This window comes from Schistocerca serialis, chromosome 1 (genome assembly GCF_023864345.2).
Source record: "Schistocerca serialis cubense isolate TAMUIC-IGC-003099 chromosome 1, iqSchSeri2.2, whole genome shotgun sequence".
NCBI lineage: Eukaryota > Metazoa > Arthropoda > Insecta > Orthoptera > Acrididae > Schistocerca > Schistocerca serialis.
The window spans coordinates 243,987,021-244,002,677 of record NC_064638.1 but is presented as its reverse complement, the minus strand read 5'-3'; the positions used below and the strand labels follow the sequence as shown (position 1 = coordinate 244,002,677).

The 15,657-nt window shown below is 37.5% G+C and overlaps 1 protein-coding gene across 1 annotated transcript in view; it reads left to right on the top strand.

Annotated features, from left to right (window-relative positions):
- Positions 1-15,657, top strand: part of LOC126463715 (DNA-dependent protein kinase catalytic subunit-like) — a 475,012-nt gene that overhangs the window by 203,932 nt on the left and 255,423 nt on the right. The window contains exon 26 of the mRNA XM_050096185.1: positions 13,288-14,545. Within this exon, the coding sequence (XP_049952142.1) occupies positions 13,288-14,545 (1,258 nt within the window). The remainder of the gene's footprint in view (positions 1-13,287; positions 14,546-15,657) is intronic.

The window sequence follows — 15,657 nt, the reverse complement described above, 5'->3', positions numbered from 1 at the left end:
AGGAAGAGGAAGACCCAGAATCAGATGGTCAGGTGGCGGGATAACATTCAGGAGGACACAGCTAGGATGAACAGCAACAGCAACTGGACAAACAGAGCATTCGACAGACAGAAGTGGAAGAGACTCATCGAGCAGGCATACGGTCGAAAAGGCCCTTGCCACATGTATTGTAAAGTAAAGTAAAAAAAGTAATTCCTGCTTCATCATGAAAGCACTTCCTAATAGTATAACATTTTATTATTCGATATTTCCCTTTACTTAACTCATTTGCTCCAGTTTTCTTTACTGTTAATTAAATGCAAAATCACGTATGTTATGCAAGGGTTTGTACTGAAACTTTTTTTTCCCCTATTTGATCCACAAGTCCTTCACTATTTGATCTTGCAAAGCTACCTATTCATCATGTGTTGTATTTATTTCGTCTGTTTCACTCAGTAGTTACCTAATATTCCCACTGAAACTCTTGACATGCAGGTTTTTTTTTTTTTTTTTTAAAAAAAAAAAAGATTGATCCAGGTCTCGTCATTTTGAGCAGCATCTATAAATTATGTCCTGACTCTAAATCTGCTCCTTGAATCTCCTCCAGTTTAAAATTGGTTTCGAATTTTTTGTCTTAACCATTATATAGTCAATATGAAACTGACAGGTGTCTTTAGGTGTCTTCCATAAATGCAGCCATTCTTCAGGAGTTGTAAAACAGGTGTTTGCAGTGATTAATTCATGCTCTATGGAGTATTCGACCAGGTACCTTCTCCCTCCATTGGTATTCCTCAGTTCATATTTGTAACCTTTCTTTTATTTCTTCCTTTTTTCTTGTCCTTTTCCTGCTGTCACATTTCCTACCCTTATGACAATTACATTTTAATATCCTTTAATTATTTGAATAATTTCTTTTATCTCGTCAGGCATTTTTCAATCTCTTCATAATCTGTTGAGCTTGCAGCTATTAGATGTGTTTGCTGATGTAAAAAAAAAAGTAATCCTGATTGACCATTACGATACCAAAATGGAGGTTGATAAAATGAAGGCCACAACACTAAAAGTTGCCTTTGAAACTATTAAGCTAAGACCATCAGAGTGCAGTTCCTATGTTTGATCATTTCACAAATGTTATATGATATAGAAGTAAGGGAATGTGTAAATTAAAAAAGAAAGAAAGAAAGAGAATGGAAGTCAAATCACTTGATAGAGGAAAAGTCACAGGACCTAATGGAGTGCCTACTAGGATCTACCTCAAATACACATTGGATCTGTCACTTTAAGCATCACTTTTCTGAAGGTAATAGTAATAACTGAATGTCTCACATGATTGGAAAAGGGTGCAGGTGGTGTCACTCTGTAAGGAGGTTATAAGATGGATACATACCTCTGTTGAAAGTTCAGAGAAACATGTGGCATCTGAAGAAGATCAGCAGACATTTCAGCAGTTGCAGGGGCACTAGTCTGGATGATTAGCTGATCTGGCCTTGTAACATTAGTTAAATGACCTTGATGTGTTAATATTGCGAATGGATTTTAGTGAGGAGAAATTAACAGCCCTTTATATTCCATAAGAAAAATAATTTCCATTCATAACTCTGGGCAGGAACTTCACATGAGGATTTCATCAGGAGAAACAAAAATGGCATTCTGCATGTTGGTGTGTGGGATGTTACATTCCGTAATTGGTAGTTATGTTAGAGAATTGAAAAGGGGAAGTGGATAAGTTGAAGTTGAATATGGTGGGAATTAGTGGATGTGGTGGCAGAATGAACAGGACTTTGGGTCATATTAGTACAAGGTTGTGAACACAAAATGAGTTTGTTGTAATGCGGAAGTATATTTAATAATGATTTCAAAAAATAGGAATGTAGATAGGCTACTGTGTATAACACAGGAACTTGTTGTAGTTGCCAGGATAGACACAGAGCCAGTGCCCACCACGGCAGTTCTAGTTTATATGCCAACTACCTCTGCAGATAGTGATGGTCTGGAAGGAATGTCTTTTGAGATAACAGAAATTATTCAAATAGTTAAGGGAGACAAAAAAATTTAATTATGGTGAGGGACTAGAGTTTGATAGCTGGAAAAGGGAGAGAAGGAAATATAGTAAGAGAACATGGATGGGGGAAGAAGAATGAAAGGGGATGCTACCTGGTAGTTTTGCACTGAGTAAAATTTAATTATAGTTAATATTTAGTTTAAATCATGAAAGAAGATTGGATATGTGAAATAGACCTAGAGACACTATGAGATTTCAAACAGATTACAAAATGCTAAGCCAGATATTGAAACCAGATTTTAAACTGCAGAACATTTCCAGGGGGAGATGTTGACATGGTCAACAATTAATTTGTTATGAACTTCAGATTAAAGCTGAAGAAATTGTAAAAAAAGTAGCAAATTAAGAAAGTAGAGCCTGAGTAGTTTCACGCAACAGAACTTGTTGAGAATTTCAAAGGGAGCCTTACTCAACGATTGAATGAAAACTGGCTTAGGAACGCAATAGGAGACTAACTGTATCCTTGAGAAATTATGCTGTGAAGGCAGCACAGAATCGCACACATCATGTCCAAACCTTTTCAAAGAATTGGGCATACTAACCACAGCTTCTCAGTGATGATGATGATGATGATGAGCGTTTGGCGTCATTGGCCGGGAGGCCCCTCGCGGGGCAGGTCCGGCCGCCATAACGCAGGTCTTATTACATTTGGCGCCACATTGGGCGACCTGCACGCCGGATGGGGATGAAATGATGATGAACACAACACAACACCCAGTCCCTGAGCGGAGAAAATCTCCGACCCAGCCGGGAATCGAACCCGGGCCCAGAGGACGGCAATCCGTCACGCTGACCACTCAGCTACTGGGGCGGACGGCTTCTCAGTATATTTATTCCTTGATGAAGTTTGTTGTAAATAATACATCTCTTTTTCCAACTAACTGCTTAGAACACAGTATCAATACTAGGAATAAGAACAATATACATAAAGATTTAAAATCACTTACTCTTGCCCAGGAAGGAGTCCAGTATTCAGCAACGCATATTTTCAATAAGTTACCAGCAACCATTAAGAGTTTAGTTTGACAAGGCACAATGTAAACATAATTTAATAGAATTTTTGTGGCCAACTCCTTCTATTCCATCCATGAACTTATCAACAAGTGCAGTATACCATTTTAATGAAGATTTATTATACTTTAATTTTTGACAATACTTGGTTGTAACAGCCAAGTAACTACCTACTTTGTGAATGATAGATATATGGAAAGTGGATGTAACTCTTAAGTCTGTAAATAGTGGAAGTTTAATTTTAAATCTTGTACGTAATTTGACTGTTCTTAACTGAAGATCATTGAAATGTATAATTTACTTTAATTTTTGACAATACTTGGTTGTAATAGCCAAGTGACTAGCTGCTGTGTGAATGATGGATTTAATGAAAGCAGGTGTAAGTATTAAACCTGTAAATATTAGAGGTTTAATTTTGATTCAAGTACATAATTTTACTAATTATTGACTGAGAATCATTAAAATTAATGAAACTCAAATTTTTCTAATTACATTTTTTGTAATGTGTTTATCTGACATGCCCCCCACCCCCGAGGATCCCCTCTTTTATGGGTCTATGGAATGAATAATTAATCTAATCTAAGGTAAAAAGACAAGACCCTGTGGAAAACCTTGGATGATGGCTAATTATTAATAAAAAGAGAAAATACAAAAACATAATAGTAGTACAGCAAAGACCTCTAAAAAGTTACATTTACAGAAGTGCAAACTGGCAAAACAGGAATGGCTAGAGAAGAAATGCAAGACTTACGAAATATGCATGACTATGGAAAAGATAGAAGTATCATATAGAAAAATTAAAGAACGGCTTTATACATATCAAGAGCTCAGATAGCAAGTTCATACTAAGTAAAGAAAAGAAGATTGAAAGTTGGAGGGAATGCATAGAGGCCTATATGAAGGGAAAAGAACTTGAAGAGAAAGAGTAGAGGAAATAAATGAAGGTGTAGGGGGAAGATGATATGACGCAGCCCTGGAAGACTTAACTTCAAACACGTCCCCTGAACTACACAACATTCTTTCACACTTACTGAGATCATCTGATACATCTGTATATATCAGGGGGACAATATTCTGGTCCTCTCTGAATACTACTATAGATATCATTGCCAAGCAACTGGATGAGGACATGATTTCAGTTCACATCAAAGGACTCAATTTTGCGCCCACTCCCAAATAGACACCTATAAAAGGTATCATACGTGCAGTGGAGCAGGCAGCTACATGACTCCTACCTGAAGCACCTGAAGAATAATTTCTTTCCATGAACAAAACCTATGAAATCAAACATCTGGAGCAGGGAGAGACCATCCATACAGAGACTAAGAGAGTGCCCAGATATTGTGGTCTTACCAGACAACAAGGCAACAAAACTGTGATCCTATCTCATAATGATTACTCTGAGAACCTGCAAGAAGACAGCACATATCAGAAGATTGACACTGATTCTACCAAGAGAATGGCGAGGAAGACCACAGTGCTTCTCTAGGAATCCAGCTTGCCAGACAAAGTTAAGAAGCAGCTACAACAGAGAGCACCAGTTCCACTGAGACTTGAAGTACTTTCAAGGTTCGCAAAGATGAGATGCTTTTATGACCCATTATTAGTAACAATGGTGCCCTGCAGTTTTCAGTCTTTCTCGTGTGCCTGTCACATTCAATCGATGCCTTTACTTTGCAGTGTATTTTTACCTTTACTTTATTTATGTTCTACCAAATTTGCGTGAAGTAAATTTCAGACAAGAAATTGCAAACAATCTTTGATGAATTCCTGTCTGCCAGATAAGAAATGGGAGACACATAATTAGAACTGGTGTTGTAACAGCCTCATCAGGATCTTACTCACTATATTCTCCAAGTTTTGTCTGAAGCACTGTATCACTATCGCTTCTGAGGCAGTTGGTCTGTAAAAGTATCTGATTGCCAGGTAGGACCAATCTTTGATGCTTATCTTTGCCCAGGTTATTTAAACTAGAGTTCTGTAATAACCTCACTAGATATCTAGTTCTTTATATTAATCAAACAATGGAAAATCCAGGATGAAATGTAACAATATTATGAGAAGGAAAGTTGCTACTCACCATATAGCGGAGATGCTGAGTCACAGGTACAACAAAACGACTCTCACAATTAAAGTTTTTGGGGCTTAAGGCCTTTGTCAACAACACACACACACACACACACACACACACACACACACACACACACACACACAAGCTGCAGTTTTAGGCAACTGAAACCACACTGCTTTTCTTTTAATTTCTGTCCTGTCGTGCAATAGGTATTACAATCTGAATTCTGGATTTTGCTATAGTTAACTTATTTTTTCATCCAGTTATCTGTTCTTGAAAGTCTGTGGGCATTATTACCTTTAGTATATGAGATCAATTCTGGACCTCTTCAAGGATGCTGTTGCTCTTTACTGACATTACATTAATATATTCTTTCTGACCTAAAAGTACCCAAGGTCACTTCCGAGAGTAACTTGGATTATCTTTATAAAGAGCTATCTCCAGGTGTATATGACTTGGGACTACCGGGTGATCCGGGAAAAACCCAGGAATATTTTAGAATTCCGGGAAGTTTTCATTGTTTTAGTTTTCAATTAAATTGTCGCATATGAGTAGTACCTTCTCCCGCTTCTGGCTACAGAAGTGTGACAGTTAGCTGTACAAGCAATAGCAGCAAGCAGCCAGATGCCATCCAGAAGAATTTTACTGGTGCGCCTAAGCCGCCAGATTCGCGTATGCGCAACAGGCCCGGAACTAGGGGTAGGGGGTGAGGGCAAACCAGGGTATCGACCCCGGCCAGCAGTTTCAAGGGGGGAGGGGAGGGGGGGGCAAATTCATATTATTGAGGAAAAAGACCTTGTTTCACAAAGCACCTATCACCCAGTGCACATTGGTCTATCGATTACTCATATGATTTTTTAACACATCCCTGTTGGTTTTTTAACATTTATGATCAAATCCTAAGTTGATTTCTGAATGAATCGTAAGTTGATTTTTGAATGTGTGCATAATGTACATGATGTCTCTGCCAGGGGAATCCCCATTGCATCTAGAAATAAACAATCCGGCCGACAAAAGAGGACGGGGCTATAAGAGCTGAGCAAATAGAGCCAAACGGGTGAATGCCAGTCACTGTTTATGTGGTTCACTGGGTTTGCCAATGATCAGCATTGTTATAATTACTAGCGAATTCCATAGATTCAGACTACCAGAGTGGAAATAAATGACTAACAGGAATAACAGGCAACAAAAATTATGTATTGTCTTCTCTAAGTATCCAAGGAAACGAAATTTTGCCAGAAAATTTTTGGCCAGACCGCTACACTACTAAGGACCAGTTATACAGTCCCCAGCTAGCAGCCGTTAAAGTTCTATTCTGGGAGCCGCGCGGAAAATGCGTTGTACAACAACGTAATAATGCCTAACCGGAGAATAAATGCGGGATAACTAAACCGGTGATTGTGGCATGGTTAGTGAAGTTAACCAGAGAATAAGTTTTGACACTGGCAGGAATAGTTAGAGAGTTAGTGATGACAAGATTGTTTGTTAGAATGAGGAAGGAGGAGAAAAGGGGATTCTCACAAATGACGGAAGAATATGACGATTCAAAATGTATATAAAAATTTTGTACTACTACTACATTTCGATCTCATGCTTCAGAAGCTAGAGTGTACGAATGAAATGTGAAACCATTTCCTAACATAACACTTTTTGCTTGTAGTAGGCCTAATAGGCATTTGATATTGGTACTTTGTGAATTATATTCTGTCGTGTTATAAAAATGACCATTTATGCCAAAACAGTCTCGTTTATTTGATGGGTGTAACAATTGCTGCAATATTAGCCAGGCCTATTTCGTTTTATCTTGAAGACAGTGACAAAATACACGTAATCAGATCGAGAAACCACACCAGTCTTGGGTACTATTTGTATTAACAGAGTTTTTAGTATTAGACGACGACATTTTGTTTTTTCATGTAGCAAAATGTTGACGAACTTTGATGAGGTAATAGATTCTTTCCCAGAAAAGAAAGTATGCCATATAAAGCTGTGGCAAGATTAGAGAGAGAGGAAAAAAAAAAGCTAGGACTTAAGAATTGAAGAAATGTGTACTGTCTTGCTTGTCTCTTGTTTTTACTTGTTTTGTGTATCCTATATTTAACTTTATGAATATGATAGAGGGAAACATTCCACGTAGGAAAAACATATCAAAAAACAAAGATGATGAGACTTACCAAACAAAAGCGCTGGCAGGTCGATAGACACACAAACAAACACAAACATACACACAAAATTCTAGCTTTCGCAACCAACGGCTGCTTCATCAGGAAAGAGGGAAGGGGAGGGAAAGACGAAAGGATGTGGGTTTTAAGAGAGAGGGTAAGGAGTCATTCCAATCCCGGGAGCGGAAAGACTTACCTTAGGGGGAAAAAAGGACGGGTATACACAACACACACACACACACACACACACACACACACACACACACACACATATCCATCCACACGTATACAGACACAAGCAGACATATACAGAGGCAAAGAGTTTGGGCAGAGATGTCAGTCGAGGCAGAAGTACAGAGGCAAAGATGTTGTTGAAGACAGGTGAGGTATGAGCGGCAGCAAATTGAAATTAGAAATTAGCGGAGATTGAGGCCTGGCGGATAGCGAGAAGAGAGGATATGCTGAAGGGCAAGTTCCCATCTCCGGAATGCTGACAGGTTGGTGTTAGTGGGAAGTATCCAGATAACCCGGATGGCGTAACACTGTGCCAAGATGTGCTGGCCGTGCACCAAGGCATGTTTAGCCACAGGGTGATCCTCATTACCAACAAACACTGTCTGCCTGTGTCCATTCATGCGAATGGGCAGTTTGTTGCTGGTCATTCCCACATAGAATGCGTCACAGTGTAGGCAGGTCAGTTGGTAAATCACGTGGGTGCTTTCACACGTGGCTCTGCCTTTGATTGTGTACACCTTCCGGGTTACAGGACTGGAGTAAGTGGTGGTGGGAGAGTGCATGGGACAGGTTTTACACCGGGGGCGGTTACAAGGGTAGGAGCCAGAGGGTAGGGAAGGTGGTTTGGGGATTTCATAGGGATGAACTAAGAGGTTATGAAGGTTAGGTGGACGGCGGAAAGACACTGTTAGTGGAGTGGGGAGGATTTCATGAAGGATGGATCTCATTTCAATGATATTTAACTTTGTCACAAAAAACAGTTATTAGGTAACAGGCAGTAAAGACAGCAGATTTTCTGAAGAGCTCTTGTTCTGCCAGTTACAAATAATCCCAGCCAGTATTAATTGCAAGATTTTTTTAAAATAGGGGCAGGATGTCAAACCGGCCGACTGGGAGCGGGAGAGGCACCACAGGACATTTTAATTTCCACTTGCCTGAATATAGATTTATGGTCCCTTTACAAAATATTACATGTTTGAATTCCACAGATTGAAATACAGAGACGTGCGATGGAAGAATGCTGAGTGAAGAGGCGTGGGACTGCACTTCGGCATACTTAAGACCAAATAACATGTATTATGTTCCCTCAAACATATGTTTTATGTAACAGACTCTTCAGAAAGATGAGTGCTAAAAATGAAGATATCTTTGAAAAGTCGATTTTTTAAATTTTTGGTGTCCTACCTCAAATGCTCGAGGGAGGGGAGCGCCACTGTCTAATATTGCCTCGGTTCAGGAATATTGTAGATCTGGACCTGATGTACAGAGCAATCTGAATTGTAGAGGGGAGGTGGTAGTCTCCATGTGACCCTTGTTTACATTAAGTGATTTTGCTGTTTCCTCTTCAACTTTTGTAGTCCTGTCTTCCTCAGTTGCGTGTAATATTATTGTATATTGATAATCCATAAGTAAAATTATCAATATACCGTAATATTGCTGTTTCCTCTTCGTTTATTGCTCTCACATCAAATGAAAACAAAATGGATTTCTGTGGCCAGGAGCTATCAAGTGAATTAAACTACATTCACATAATTACGGAAGGGTAAAATATTTTATTGGTTTCAGATTGTATTTTGTTTCCACCTTTCTGACTGTCAAGAGTTAATCGCCTTGCAGAGCAGTGAAGTTATTTTAGTCGGTTTGTTAAAGAATTTTAACTTTTATTAATCTTTTCTGCTGAAGCAGTCAATTTATTTGAAACGTAGTGTTTAATTCAGCACTATTGGCTAGTTTCAACTGTTCGCTGCATTTCAAGTTCATGTTTTCATCTTCTAGCACGCATGGCATCATGCCATAATAAAGAACCAAACATGAGATGATACAGTACTGGTACTCCAAGAAAATTTGCATCTGAATCTGGACATACGAATGTGCGCTTTAAGCCGAATTATGCATTTTAGTATGGTTCACAAAATTCCCATGTCTTGTTTCTTTTATGACATAATGTAAGATCTTTTAATGTTTTATACGTATGAATGTACGGACTTCCTGCGTCATCATAGCTGCGCAAGCCCGGCGACGCCTCTTATCTGGCGCTCTCTGGCAACTGCTGAAACGAATATATTTCTAACACATTGTGGGAAAATATTCTGAATAGTTGTTTGAAAAGCAGTACTTTCAAGGTAAATTTCCTATTTCTCAAGATGAACTCTGTGCTCGAATGTCCGTTGAATTTCTAAAATCGCAGAGCTTTTGACTCACAATCAAAAATGAGATCTGTGAGGATGACCATTTAGAATATTTTCAAGCCCAAAAGATCAGACAAATTTTGCTGGCACATTTGTGTGATCTATCCTAAAGTGTAACTCGCGCAAAAAAGATCGACTTTATGTGTGATAGCATAGCTTCTCTTGCAGCTTATTAATCTTAGAGACTAATATTATACATGAAAGCTTTTCTTTTCTTGTAGCAACACTATATATATTAATTTCAACCATTACCTTTTCCTATTTGCTGTGTTCGCGCTTCTTAACAGTGATGTTGCTGTTGGCTGACTATATCACGTGTCCTATGCTCTGAATATCCGCTGTCATCGGCTGGCGAGATCTTTTGACATGAGCTACAAGTGGCTCACAAAAGTGCATCACAATCTTGATTTCAATCTTTCGGAAAGTAACATGCAGCATTCAGTGGAATTCAAATTTATACTTTCGTAATTTAAAAATATGCAGTGTACATGTTGCTGCACATCAGACATCTTTCCAAACCATGCTTTTTCCCCCTGAGTATCGTTTTTAAAGTGCCAGGAAATTCTACGCCTGTGTATAAAACCACTACCATTGAAAGGATTGATAAGTTTAGCAGTTCCGTGGAAAAGTATTCTGTTACTTACCACGGAAAAAATGTATTTTCATCTAGCATAAAGTGTATTTTTAACCGGGAAATCTGGTAATTTTTTTTTCCTCATCCATATATACACCCTGTACCCACAAATTTTTTGTACTCTTCTATCTGAGTTGCATTTACCTTTGTGTAAAGCATGCTGGAGGGAGAGGAGCACTGCAGTATATAAAAATGTTCAGTTTTACTCACTTAGTGTTAGATGTTAGTTCATTTATGTTATTTTAAACTTCAATTTTTTTAGTTATAATTTGTTGTAAAATTGTCATCACATGGAATCTTACCTATCTTGTTTGTATTCATATCTACTGTTATGTGGTGGAAAAGTAGGTTTGTCTTCCATCCACACAAGTTAGACCTATTTGTTTTTAGGTTTCCTTACCGCAACATGTAGTCCTCCAAAGCTCTTTTAAATTCCGATTCTAATACTGGATCCCCTATCTCTTCTAAATCGACTCCTGTTTCTTCTTCTATCACATAAGTCAAATCTTCACCCTCATAGAGGCTTTCAATGTATTCTTTCCACCTATCTGCTCTCTCCTCTGCATTTATGGAATGAGTGCTGTCTGTTGGACTGCTAAGAACCTTTATTTCTCAAGAACTGGTAAACATAACAAGTTCGAATTTGTTACATATTAAGGTCTATGGTCCCTTGGTGGTGTAAAAATTTTAAGTTTCTAAGTCACTACAATCAAATGATACGGCCATTTTTTATCACATATTTTAATATTTGAAAACTCACTCATCAAAACCTATGGGGTACTTCCCATTGACTTAGAATCGTGAAATTTGGCAAGAAAAAAGGTATCGTAGCACAACTAAAAGCAAAAATCCGAAAGCTGTTAATTTGTAAAACAAATTGACATATCATGTTGTCCCATACCAAGGTTTGTGGTCCCTTGGCAGTGAAAAAATTGTAAGCTTCTAAGTGAATGCAGTAAAAACATATGGCCACTTATGCCACATATTTTGATACTTGCAAATTCACACATCAAAACATATAGGATACTTCCTGTTGACATAGAAGCACGAAACTTGACAAGAAGCAAGGTTTCAATGTACACGTGAAGTAAAACATTTAAAACTTGTTAAAGTGTAATTGCATCACATAAAAAATATCTTTTGCCATGTGAACATAAGTTGCATTCATCATCCATGAAAAGCATAATAGACGAACATTAGTGCAGGCGAAAATAAAATGCAACTCAGTCATTTTTAGTAAGTAAATAAAAAATATTTTATTAAATCTTCTCTCTCTATGTATATAAACTGATGTCCCCTCATCACTCCTTTTTGTATGTCCAGTATAATCGGAAGAACTGCTGTGAAGATTTTGATCTGGTCTTGAAATATTGCCAGTAGTGATATTGATAACAGGCGAAAATAATTGAGGTCCTCCATTCCCAGGCTGGGTGAACTATCTATATACGTAATTAAGTTTGTACAGAACCCTTCTTGCACTTGTCCAATTTTTGTAATAATATTTGTAAATATCAATTGTTTCATCATTTTAAGAATTTTGAATATTTCTGCCAGCATGATTCAATAACAACTTTGCAACATCTTTGCAAATGAATGTCGATTTACAGCTCATAGGTAAGTTTGTTGTTACGGCTTGGAGCTGTTAATGTTATTCTTTAGCAAAATATGTGAAGTTTCTACCTTATTATTTTTTAAGATTGAGTGATTTGGTATTTGGAATGCACTGAACCCAAATTACATGTCTTGTCAAACAGCTTTTTCATATCAGGCTAACTACCCAATTTGGGCTTATTTTTAATAAAACCTTAGAAACAAAAACCAAGGAGTGTCACGTTGTGTATCCTTTGTAAAGGTAGGGCAGAATTATATCTTGTTAGTAGAAGCATATATCGAATTCTTCATCATCATCATCATTATTATTATTATTATTATTATTATTATTATTATTATTTTGCTTATGAAGTTGCTGGATTTCAGTAATTGAGCTACACCAATCTTTTGATCATTCTCTTCTGAGGAAAAAAAGTGTCAGTAAACATTGCTCCTGCTTAAGGCAGAAAAGACATTTAAGTTTTGTTCTAGGTTCCTGAGAGTTTCGCTGTCCCAAATTGGATAGTTTTGCACTTTCACTTTGTTGCCTGAGTGAAGAGCTGACTTCTCAAAACAGAATATCTTTGTGATACAGTTTCTGTTTTCATCTTACTGGCTTAACATTTCAAAACAAAACCCCTTAGAGCTACACTTTCAGTGTCCAAGTTCCAGTACCATAATAAACATTTTTAGAGTAAGGTGCAAACATATCCCCCCACCCACCCACCCACCCACGCGCGCGCGCGCGCGCACACACACACACACACACACACACACACACACACACACACACACACACACACACACACACACACACACACACCTCTGAGAGTTGCATGCCAAGTCAATTATGTATAATTGCTAACAAAACTTTGCTTCATTGGTGACTTGTTACAACATACTGAACAGCCTGTTTTGAATAAACATTTGATTCACTTGTAAAATGTTGATCCACATGACACGAAAGATCTGTTAAAAGCTTGATGCAGGCTGTTATTTTTTAAACCAAAACATTCAGTGAGATCATTAAAAGTAGTCAATTTGGAACTACTGACATGAACACTTAAGGACAGCTGACTCAACATCATGCAACTGTGTGAGTTACAACTTAATAAATTTTACTACATGATGACTCCAGAAGCTGCTCTGTATGTCACAGCTTGATACAGCTTGCGAAAGCATAACTCCAGAACCTGCTTTCAGAGTCATAACAATAAATTTATAAGTAATTGCAAGGTGATGAAGCCCTTGTTGAGGCATCTTCTATATTATATTTTTTCTTTGATCCATAAGTTACTGATGTGTCCTAGACGATAACTTAGTTATTTATATTTTTTGTTGTTTCTTTTCCACAGATTTGGGAAAATCTTGTAGACTGTGAGACAAATATTACCTTTGCCATGGACTGGGAAAATGTTCCCCGAAGACGGAAAATGTTAGTAAACCTCAGACAGAAATGTGATGGAGCAGGCAATGCCATGGACGGTGCACAACCCATCAATTATATTCCATCACATTCACAGTTTCTTCTCCATAGCTCACTGGCTGAAGATGTGACACAATTTGACTTCACACTGAGTGTTGTGCGTCCTCAGGGTCCCCCTGGGAATGTCAATGAACAGATGGATGGCACTGAAATCGACTTGGAAATGGATGTTGTTAATCAGCATGTGTGTATGCCAGTCTTATGTGCACTGCTACAGAACATGTACAAACAAAATCTCATAACAGTTCCACAACCAGGGGAGAAAGGAAATTTGCCATCTTTTATGGAGAATATGAAGAAATGCCTCCTATCTGATAGGCACAGAAATGTGAAAATATTTATTGTGAAACTGATACTGAACAATGAGAATATCTTCTTGCCATTTGCAAATCATTGGTTGTACCCCTTGTTGTTACTTATAAAAGATGGGTCTTTTGGTAATGAATTAAATTATTTCATCACTGACGTTTTAGCACTACTACTATCATGGAGTGGAAGAGCTATTCCAGATTCTAATGATTATGAAAAGAAATTGACTAGTGATGTTTTTAGATTCTTAATTGAACACTCATTCCACAGGAGACGGGATATTATGAAGCACAATTTAGAACTAATAAAAACAGTTGTTGAGCTATGGAAGAGTTGTTTGACTGTACCATATGATTTAATTTTAGATTACCTAAAAAAGAAGTATGAGACAGATAAAGATGCAGAATTTGGTATACAGTTAGTTGGAGCAATCTGCTGCAACAAAATCAATCCATGGGATGAAAACACAGTGAATAATGTTCTAGACATCCTCTGGACTAAAATGGATGTCAACAGTAGAGAAGTGTACTTACCATGTTCTGAACTTATTGGAATTATTTTGAAGCGTATGCATGATGAAGATGATATTAGTGTACAACCTGACAATAAATTCCTGAGTAATGTGAGATCTGTTCTCAATAAACTAAGTTACAAAAGTCGAGACAAATATCTGTTGTGTTTACACGGTGTGCAGAAACATTACCCTCAAGTAGTTGACAAAACTTTTATGCAAGATGTGGCTTTTAATCTAAAGAAATGTCAAGGAAGCTTTAAGACATTAAGTTTGGAAATAATGTTATCTGGAATTGAAACATTAGGTAAGTAGTTTTACTTTTGATTAGATCTGTACAACAACTTACATTGTTTTATTAGTATTGTAATATGGAGCAAAATCTCAAATAAGACAAAGAAATGAGTTCAGGCGTCATACAAGTTAATGAGATTGTACTAAAACAATTGATTTATTGAAGTTACTTCCTCACACCAGTTTTCAGAATATGTGGATGTTTATAAGTCTTCTTTCATCAGTTCAGGTCACAGTTCTAATATTGTTATTACTGGCAAAAGTTGATTAGTTCTTAGTGTGGCACTGATAAATTTATTCTGCTCAGCTAGCTCTTTATCTCTTTAGACAGTCATAACTTTCTGGATTTTGTGCAGGTTAAGTTCAGTGCACTGTTCTTGCTTTTCTTTTAGCTAAATTTTTGCCATCATATTAGTGCTCATCCTCTCTTTGCAAACAGCCTTAATTACTGTCAAAGCAGGTTATTCATCTCCAAACTTCTGAACAGTGTGGCCTTATTTGCTTAAGAACTCTGGCCAGTCAATCAAAACTAGCCTGTCTACCATAAGTGTGTTGCTGTTGTCATTCATAGTTAGATATGTAGTTATCAAAGCAATAATTGAAATTGTTATTGAAATTACAGGCTTTGGTGCCAAAGTGAATGATACAGGCATTAGTGTTAATGACATTGAGAAATGGCATAAGTTACTAGAATTGGATAAAGCCCCTGGACCTGATGCCATTCCTGTCAGATGATTTTTGAAGTGTACATTGAAGTTAGCCCCCTTCTGTAATCATAATATGTGGTAGATCCTTTGAGCATAAATGTGTCGCAAGTGAATTAAAGAAAGAATAGGTTATATCATTACAACAAAGTTAGTGCAGTGAGCCACAAAACAGCTGTACAATATCATTGACATCCATCTGCTGTAGATATTAGATCATATTCTGATCTCAATCATAATGAGGCATCTTGAACACAACGATCTTCTCAACGTCAGCTAGTGCATGGATCTGAAAACATTGATCTTGCTAAACAGTTTTCACACATTTCTCACATGACATTATGAAAGCCCCACGGATCAAGGCAGTCAAGTGTAAGCAGTATTTCTTGACTTTGTTTATTATTTAATTGAAGGATCATCT